Here is a 9,852-nt window from a genome sequence, read left to right as displayed (position 1 = left end):
AGCTAACTTGCTAATGCGCGATACGCAGCGTGTCCTTACCGCGACAAAGTCTCTTCCGAAAATCGTCGGTTTTACTTCTGACACCAGTGTAATAATCTCAGGAATGTAGGCTCAGAGACTTCTTCAGTTATCTTGCATTTATTGTACAAAATGCATTTAAGGCACACAACAGCTCCAACATGCGTCTATCTCCTTTCCCGGCAAAACTCGAACCAACACTTCCTGTCAACAACGTCACTTCCCTCACTTCCCCAGAAGTCCCGCCCCCCAGCCAAAGCCATTGGCTAACACCCCGTAGCCAGCCGCTACATCATAATTTCCATCATTGACTGACATCTGTCGACTGGTTGTATGTGTATGAAAAGAGAGATATTGATCTTGACACTTCATTAAATATGTGATGTTCTCTCAACAGATGAAACATTACCTTCTTCAAAGACTTTTAGATAAAATTAAATTGGCATTTTCCACAACTCCACTAAAATTTGACTTTTTAGAATTTGTTTGTCGACAGGAGCTGTATCTTCTGCAAGCCCTATCCAACCACATTCAAGTACCAGCTGCTATTATCCAGACTTTGCAGGAACTCTTTGAACTTGTGAAAGCACAACTGGAACATCCAGCCCCAGATGTCACAGTGGACAAGACAGGCACCAAAGGACGCCCCACAATTTTGAAGGAACTGCTTGGCGTACACCTTCCTGTGCCTTGAATAGCCACACTGATGGGTGTTTCAAGAATGACAATCTATCGAAGGATGATAGAGAATGAGCTTTCTGTCAGGGCCATGTATAGTCCCATCACCGATGCTGAGCTTGACTATTTGGTTTCTGACATTAAGCGTGATTTACCAAATGCAGGCTACAGAATGGTAAAAGGCCGACTGGATTCTCTGGGACACAGAGTTCCATGGAGAAGAGTTGCTGCCTGCATGCACAGAGTTGATTCCATAGGTATCATCTCAAGACTGTCCAGTCTTGGCTGTGTCATACGCAGAGTTTACTCTGTACCAGGGCCCTTGTCCCTGGTACATGTGGACACAAATCACATGTTGATCAGGTTTGTACTGAAGATGTTTATATATATGTAATCTGATAATCAACCAGTTCTCATTTGTACAGTGACTATCCATCATGGGGATATGTCATTTCACATAATATATGGAATATTTTTATTTGTATGCATTATTCTGGACCTTTACCCACTTAAACCAAATTTCACTGTTTGTACACTGTTTAGTGCACAAATCGTAAATGACTAAATTCAAGTTGTATGTTTGCTTCTCAGATACAATATTGTCATATTTGGAGGAATCGATGGTTTTTCGAGAAAGGTAACCTAATTTTTGTTTTTTACAAATCACATTATAATAATTAGTCTTTCTGTGGATTGTTTCATTTTTAAAAAAAAATTGAGGCTACAATAGTACCATTCTCAGTCCAATTGCTCCATGTACTTAAGCCTCCCAGGACAGGATCTTGTACATAATTTTTAATTTCACCCTCGCCTTCCCTGTAGCCAATATGCCAGAATCTCACATTATTGAGGCAACATATCCAAAGCAGTTGTTCAAATTTGGCAGTTGCCCACATATTGTATTCAAACTGCCATCGTGTTTATTTTACTTTTTTTTAGTTTCCAAGTGTAATCTTGGTGCAGGTGCACACGCATGGTTTACATTTTATTTGACTTTTGTAGATACTGTACTTAAATGCAGCGACCAACAACTGTGCTTCAACAGCATTTCACTTCTTTCTGGAGGCCACTCAACAACATGGTTTACCCTCAAGGTAGTGTTATTCAGATTATTACAATGCTATGCATATTGGCAATTTTCAGAAATGACAGATACAAATATAATATTATGTACCCCATCCTTTGGCTGAACAACAGCATTAAGTGCTTATACTATTTGATTAAAAAAACTAAGACAGGAACATATTTTATGCCATTTCTCTACATAGTTCATATTCTTGGCTCATGATTCCCTGCTATTGTCTCACTGCATGTTTTTAGCTGTAACCAAAAAGGGGACTTTATATGCATACTATTATTACTGGGCACATTTGTTAATGTTGAAAATACGAATTGGATAGTGTACTCATGTACAAAAGTTACAAATACATTGTTCTGTTGATTCCTCCATTTTAACCAATTTCAGGGTACGAGCTGACCAGGGAGTAGAGAACGTGGACATCGCCCGGTTTATGTTCACAGTCCGTGGCAACAATCGTGGAAGTTTCATCTCGGGAAAGAGTGTCCACAATCAAAGGTACAATTCCTCTAGCTTTCACTTATTAACACAATATCATGTTTGCCTTCATGGAAATTCAATTTTTATGTTTTTGTGACCCTCAATAGGATAGAGCGGTTATGGCGAGATTTGTGGATCTCTGTATCGTTCAAGTATTCCAACCTTCTGTATTCGCTTGAAGAAAATTACATACTGGACATCTCGTCCATAGACGACATATTCTGTGTCCACTACGCATTTCTTCCAAGACTCAAAAAAGACTTGGAGATCTTCACTGAAGGCTGGAACCACCATCCAATGCGCACTGAGGGAAACCGAAGTCCGATGCAGATGTGGGAATGTGGACAGATGTTGAACAACAGTGATGCTCATTCTGAGAACATTGCAGTAAGTGTTTTGTCGACAGTATTTTTGTGGCTAAAAAAAAGAAAACAATCAAAACACGAGGATTGAATTAGCGTATACTGAACAAAGATCCAGGAAGAATGGAACACCTTGAAAATAAATAACAACCATACACTGTAATGTTCTGTGTAAACTAAAATACTCTCTTTTGGCACATAGGATCTTCAAGAGCCGGACATTGATTGGGAGACTGCGGCTGATTATAATGGCAACGACTTGGAACCTGAAACTGACATTGTGGTGCCTGAATATGATTGCCCTCTAACTGAGGAGGAGCTGAATGAACTCCAAACTCTCATTGATCCGAATGACCCAAACTTGACAAATGAACAACTATACATTGTCTGCCATGAACATGTGAAACGACTGCGCATACAATGAGTTTGGAGTTCATTCATCCCCACTGAGCAAAGACTGATCCAAAACACATCTCCAAGGCATCACCTCTCTACTTACATTGAATCAAACCTAAATCTCCTGCATGACAAGTGGGACTCCTACCACTCGCCCACCAGTGCTTCCTTAGTAACATTGAGTTTTACAATACCTTAGTAACCATCTCATATCTGTGATGTGATGCTTACAAGACTCAATGTTACCTCGGATGCACTGGTGGTCCAGATGGTAGAAATCTCACCTGTCATGCAGGAGGTTTAGATTTGATTCAATGTGAAGTCACAATTTTTTATTCCACTCCCCCCGTTCATTTCACATTAAGACAAGACCTCCATGGAAAGACATAGTGTGGTCACTGTGGCCTCCCTGAGGACATCTCCTGTAGGTTTTATTGATGACGCCTTATAGACATGTTCTGGACCACTCATTGCACAGTGGGTCTCCTCCTTAAACTTAAACCCCTCAAAGGGCGGCGTGGCGAGGTTGGTAGAGTGGCTGTGCCAGCAATCTGAGGGTTGCTGGTTACTGGGGTTCAATCCCCACCTTCTACCATCCTAGTCACGTCCGTTGTGTCCTTGGGCAAGACACTTCACCTTTGCTCCTGCTGGTTAGCGCCTTGCATGGCAGCTCCCGCCATCAGTGTGTGAATGTGTGTGTGAATGGGTGAATGTGGAAATACTGTCAAAGCGCTTTGAGTACCTTGAAAGTAGAAAAGCACTATACAAGTATAACCCATTTATCATTTATTTATTTATTAATACTGGCTAAATTCAAAGCCATTGACAATGGCCTGAGAGAGTACTGTTTTGAACTCTGCATATGTTCTCAGGTGTGCAACTGGGAATGAAACTGAGCAGGAACATGCATTAACCACAGGATAGCAGATGGTATGATTTGCACCATAACGAACCTCACAGTCATGGTCAAATTCCATGACTATTTTAAAGTGTTTACGTTCTGCATAACTTAAAGGAATATGAGACTGTCCTGTGAGCCACTGGCAGAACTTGCCAACATTAATATGTGTCTCATTGTTTTGTTTTTCAGCCTTGTTGACCTCATCTTCTTCTCTGGTCTCTGAGTTGTGTTCATCCTCTTCTGAAAAAGTGATAGAAAGTTTTTAGTTTAGTTTTTTTTATGTTGAAACAGGAAGTTTTATGATGGCATTAATGATACAAAACAAACTTCAGTTCAAGCATTAAAAGGCAGTATGATTATAATGTAAGTGTTGATGTTGACTGCTATGTAAAGGACTATATAGGACAAATATATGTAATCCACCAAATTAACTGCTAACAAACTGTGCTTTGTAATTGTTTTGAAGGTGAAGCAACAACATTTGAATTAAAAAGAAAATATTCACCTTCATCCTCCATAGCCTGTACAAAGTCTTGGAGAAAGTTGACCACTGTGGACTCTCTTTGATGTCTCATTGTGCCAATCTCAATAAAGACAGGGGATAGGGACTGCACAAGAAAATCAGCATCCACCTTGAGTTTATAAAAAGAAGAAAGTCATGACAGTTTAATTGTGGATATTCTGTAAATTATTAAATGCAGATGACTTTTTAATGGACATTATGAAATGTTTACCTTGCAAAAAGATCCTGGAACAAAAAGCTGTCTGCAGATGTCGTTTTCCTGCTGGACTAAGGTGAGGAGGTCATACAGTTTCATTCCAGAGGAGATTTGTTGGAGCATGGGCAGTAACCTGACTATAGAGTGTAGAACTAAAGAGCTATAACAAAAATAGTGAATTAATTACATTAGCAACAAAAGTTGAAGCGACACTGAGGGACATGTCCTACCGCACAATGTCTTCCTTTTTTTCAATGGACACAGGCCCTGTGTATCCACATGACAAAATCCTGTCTGTGTATGCCATCAGGAGTTCACTGTCAGCAGCCTCAATCTTTGAAAAGTACACAAGTAATGAAATCAAAACAACATATGAAACCCAAACATGAAATTATTCAAAACACATTTTGCCCACACAATTAAATGTGCTACCTCTTTTATTAGTTCCATGAGCTCCAGGTCCACAACGTCCTTTTCAGTTATTGATCCCTGGTCAAATTCACCAGTGGATATGTAGCTGTAACACCACTGCATTAAAAAGTTTGGTGGTGGTCCACCCTTGTGCGAGACTCACAGCAAATATTTTTCCAATAGTCCTGTGATCCCAAAACAAAAGAAAAATACTATTACTAATAATAATACATGTTTATTTATAAAGCACTTTTCATACATTTAAAATGCAGCTCAAAGTGCTTTACATAGTTAAAAACAAAATGAGAAATAACACCCACAACCCATGAAGACAGTCAAACATGTACATAAAAATAAACAAACAACAACAACAATAATAATAACAACACAATGACAATGGCACATGCATGGATACAGAGGCTCCAGCGAGAAGAGACAATCACAGGAACCCTCTGGACGTGGAGATCCAGAGGGCTCTTTGAGGAAACACTAGATGATAAAATAAATGGATTAAAAATAATTAAAATACACATCAGGTAAAAGTCCAAAAATAATATGAAATAAGATAAGATATAATCAAACATAAAAATAAACTACAATATGAAAAACTATAAAATAAAATACAATAAAAACTGAAATATAAATATAATAAGACCATATAAAAATAGACTAAGATATGATGAAACATAAAAATAAGCTAAAATATGATAAAACATAAAAATAACTAATACTAATAGAATAATCCTGCACATTTGGCCTAATAATTGTGTAGTAAAGTGGTTTTTGAATTCGAGCAATGTAATCTGAAAGATGTTTAAAATAACAACAATTAATGTTCATATTTTTGAAACAATATGCTTCTCATAACATGAGTATCTGTGTGCATGAGAGAGTGTAAAGAAAAGCATTGCTATAGTTTCACTTCATCTGCCTTTTTTTTACAACCTACTTGAAGTTGTATTTTTCAAAGTCGGTCATTGAGTACTTTGGTACTTTGCCATCAATGCCCCCCTCAAAAAACCTCCTCTCCATCCCTGCCAGCATTTCTGTTTAGAAAAGGAAGATGCAAATTGGTTACTATAGAATACAGAAGTACAGTATATAACCAAAATGTGTAAGACCGATGACATGTCATGTCACAGCACATTTAATTTGAAGGTCAACAAATAAAACATACCAGTGTTAATAAAATAAAATAAAATAAATAAAACATACCAGCCCTACATGATTTTTCATTTACATTCAAATTTCGTAATGCAATCGAACAGAATGCAAGAGAGATGGGCTGGCTAGTCAGGCTAGGAAAGAGGTGTAAAATACAGGATGTTTCAGGCCAAAACGGGATACTTGACAAGTATTAGGACTATGATGAGAAGAAAAGTAATAATGCAACAAGCGAAACAACACACATGAATGTCTAACAGCAGGGATGCTGTGTGAACTAGCAAGTCCAGGTGCTTTTTTATTACACTCATGTGCAGTGCATTTAAAGGCCTACTGAAATTATTATTTTTTATTTAAACGGGAATAGCAGATCCATTCTATGTGTCATACTTGATCATTTCGCGATATTGCCATATTTTTGCTGAAAGGATTTAGTAGAGAAAATCGACGATAAAGTTCGCAACTTTTGCTCGCTGATAAGAAAAAGCCTTGCCTGTACCGGAAGTAGCGTGACGTCACAGGAGCTAGTATTCCTCACAATTCCCCATTGTTTACAATGGAGCGAGAGAGATTCGGACCGAGAAAGTGATGATTACCCCATTAATTTGAGCGAGAATGAAAGATTCGTAGATGAGGAACGTTATAGTGAATGACTTGAGAGGCAGCGATGGACGTATATTTTTTCGCTCTGACCGTAACTTAGGTACAAGCTGGCTCATTGGATTCCACACTCTCCTTTTTCTATTGTAGATCACAGATTTGTATTTTAAACCACCTCGGATACTATATCCTCTTGAAAATGAGAGTCGAGAACGCGAAATGGACATTCAGTGCCTTTTATCTCCACGACAATACATCGGCGAAATGCTTTAGCTACGAGCTAACGTGATAGCATCTTGCTTTAACTGCATATAGAAACAAAATAAATAAACCCCTGACTGGAAGTATAGATAGAAAATCAACAATACTATTAAACCGTGGACATGTAAATACACGGTTAATGCTTTCCAGGCTGGCGAAGGTTAACAATGCTGTGCTAACGACGCCATTGAAGCTAACTTAGCAACCGGACTGACATGACAGCGCACAGACCGAGACGGCTTTGTGCGCGCGCGGCGCCTTTGTGCGCGCGGGCGTTGCCTTTCTGCGTGCGCACAAAGGCGCCGCGCGCGCACAAAGGCACCACGCGCGCGCAAAAGGGTGTCGCGCGCACGAAGTGGAAAATCAGCGCGCAAATCATAATGTTGTTGGGGGTTTTTTACACTTAGATGTTGCGGTTAATAGTATTCAATCTTTATTTGTCGTTATTCATACTTTCTGAATAAATTATATGTTAATGTTCTTCAGTCAACTCATTGGTGTTAATTTTCAATCTATCAAGATGAAATAATATCAAAATCAAATTTACAGGATGTTATTTATGTAGTTTGATCATGTGGTTTATTTGTTTTACATATGTAGCATCATCTACAAAGATACAACAAATTGCTATTGTGACATCTAGTGGACACATATAGAACAGCAGGTTCTTTCATAAATTTTCTTGGCTAAATTCTATTCTTGGCAAACTCATCCCGCAGGCCGGATAAAACCTGTTTGCAGGCCTGCTCCGCGGGTACGTTTGACACCTTTGGTTTAAGCCTTCTTTGGATACAATGTTCATTGCTTACAGCTTATGAAAACCTTGAATTGAAAATATCAGAAAATGTGGTGTACTGTAAACTGTAAGCCATGATCATCAAAATTAGATAATTAAAGGCTTGACATATCTTACGTTGCATGCAATGAGTTAATATAACATATCAGTTCCACATTTGAAGTTAATTGCTGACATAAATGGACTTTGAAACAATATTCTAATTTCATGAGTTCCACCTGTACAATATAATGACTGAGAGAAAATGTGGTTGGAGGTTAACATGCAACTTTTGTCTGACTACTATTGAACATTCACCTACTAAAGGTGCATCTACGTGGCAAATTGTTGCAAGCTGGTGACCACAAACTTAGTCACTGCTTGTTGATAATAGTCGTTACTGGCTGAGTGGTACTCTTCCCTGCCTCGGTGAAAACTTGCGGCTGACGTGAACTGGAGTCATTACTGCCCGCCTCCAAACCAGTCAGAATATGTCTCCTCATGCTCATCTAAATGAGAAGGCTTTCATTTTAATTTAAAAGGTAATAGCTCTTACATAATAGACGGTATTAGTACCTGTTGTATTTATATCATATGACTGCGGCTGCCTGGGATGACATTGGCGCAGTTCAAAAACACGACATTCATTGCATGCTGTGTGTTCAAATGTTTATCATATTGCTCTTATATCTTCCGCACAGGGGTTGGTGCGTGTGCCTCACAATACGAAGGTCCTGGGTTCGATCCTGGGCTCTGGATCTTTCTGTGTGGAGTTTGCATGTGCTCCCCGTGGCGGCGTGGGTTCCCTCCGGGTACTCCGGCTTCCTCCCACCTCCAAAGACATGCACCTGGGGATAGGTTGATTGGCAACACTAAATTGGCCCTAGTGTGTGAATGTGAGTGTGAATGTTGTCTGTCTATCTGTGTTGGCCCTGCGATGAGGTGGCGACTTGTCCAGGGTGTACCCCGCCTACCGCCCGTGTGCAGCTGAGATAGGCTCCAGCACCCCCGCGACCCGGAACGGAACAAGCGGTAGAAAATGGATGGATGGATGGACTCTCCGATTGATAAAATACCAACCTCGGAATTATTAAAAGTAGCGCTGGTGCAATCTTTTTTTAGTAAAATATCCGCAAATTTTGGTGCGCTTTTTTCACCAGGTGCTGCCATGTTGCTGAAGTCACTACGCAAGAACTGTTAAGTGAACCGCTAGACAAAATGGCAAAGCAATTCCAAGGAATTGATACACCGGGGACGGGTTCAGAACGAGAACCGTTTATTGATTTCCAACCCTTGTTGTTTGCATGATTGGCATTTGTTCTCAGTCACGTCAGCTGGACAGATTTTATTATCAGAGGTTTTATATATAGTACATTAATTTGTGACACCCCAAGTTATGAGTACCTAAACTTAAGAGTAATTTGAGCTAGGAGCTGTCTTTCAGCTCTTTGTTATACTTGAAGTTGCGAGCAAACTTTGAAGTCAGATTTACAACAGGGCCTGTTGAGCAATGAATAATTAATATATTGTTACATTTGTTGTTTCTGCTTCTTTTTAACAAGTAACAAACATACGTTTTCATTTGACAGTTGACATGCACGTTTGAGTGCCGCTCAGAGATTGACGTCCTGCCCTTCAACCATCAGATGCAAAGGAGAAGAAGTGCAGTGGCAGCAGTTTACAATAAGGGAATAATACACAGACTTGGCAACAATGGACAGGGACTGAAGAATATATGCATTATTCCGCTCCTCAAGGTAAATGCTGAACAACATTATTGCATACAATTACTGTAGTTGTTCGTAATATATGCTACTGTAATGCTTTCCAAACAGTGTTATCTAAATGTTATTTTTTTCATTTTTAAAAGGCATGTCACATTTTAAAATTGGGATGTTTTTGGTGGACCAAGAACAGATAACCGTAAATAGACTTCAGTTCATTTTAAATTGGCACGGTGTTTGTCATATTTTCGATGTTTTTTTTTTTTAATGGAAGTGGTTTGGGTG

General features: G+C 39.2%; 2 protein-coding genes across 2 annotated transcripts; one reads left to right on the top strand and one right to left on the bottom strand.

The window, feature by feature from the left end:
• The first annotated feature begins 757 nt into the window (after nucleotides 1-757).
• LOC133654384 (uncharacterized) lies at nucleotides 758-3,113 on the top strand. Its single transcript, XM_062054703.1, has 6 exons — nucleotides 758-1,059; nucleotides 1,288-1,333; nucleotides 1,699-1,790; nucleotides 2,162-2,272; nucleotides 2,362-2,641; nucleotides 2,819-3,113. The coding sequence occupies exons 1-6, from the start codon at nucleotides 758-760 to the stop codon at nucleotides 3,038-3,040; spliced, it is 1,053 nt and encodes a 350-aa protein (XP_061910687.1). The 3' UTR covers nucleotides 3,041-3,113.
• Nucleotides 3,114-3,791: 678 nt separating this feature from the next.
• Nucleotides 3,792-6,210, bottom strand: LOC133653980 (uncharacterized). The gene is made up of 6 exons (XM_062053873.1): nucleotides 5,993-6,210; nucleotides 5,065-5,228; nucleotides 4,863-4,966; nucleotides 4,648-4,792; nucleotides 4,419-4,545; nucleotides 3,792-4,153 (listed from the first exon to the last, which is right to left on the bottom strand). Exons 2-6 carry the CDS (start codon nucleotides 5,164-5,166, stop codon nucleotides 3,810-3,812), a joined length of 822 nt encoding a protein of 273 aa, XP_061909857.1. The 5' UTR covers nucleotides 5,167-5,228; nucleotides 5,993-6,210; the 3' UTR covers nucleotides 3,792-3,809.
• Between the last annotated feature and the right edge of the window lie 3,642 nt (nucleotides 6,211-9,852).

Source organism: Entelurus aequoreus, linkage group LG07, assembly GCF_033978785.1.
Source record: "Entelurus aequoreus isolate RoL-2023_Sb linkage group LG07, RoL_Eaeq_v1.1, whole genome shotgun sequence".
NCBI classification, from domain to species: Eukaryota; Metazoa; Chordata; class Actinopteri; order Syngnathiformes; family Syngnathidae; genus Entelurus; species Entelurus aequoreus.
The sequence above is the reverse complement of the archived record's forward strand: the minus strand, read 5'-3'. Positions and strand labels throughout refer to the sequence as shown.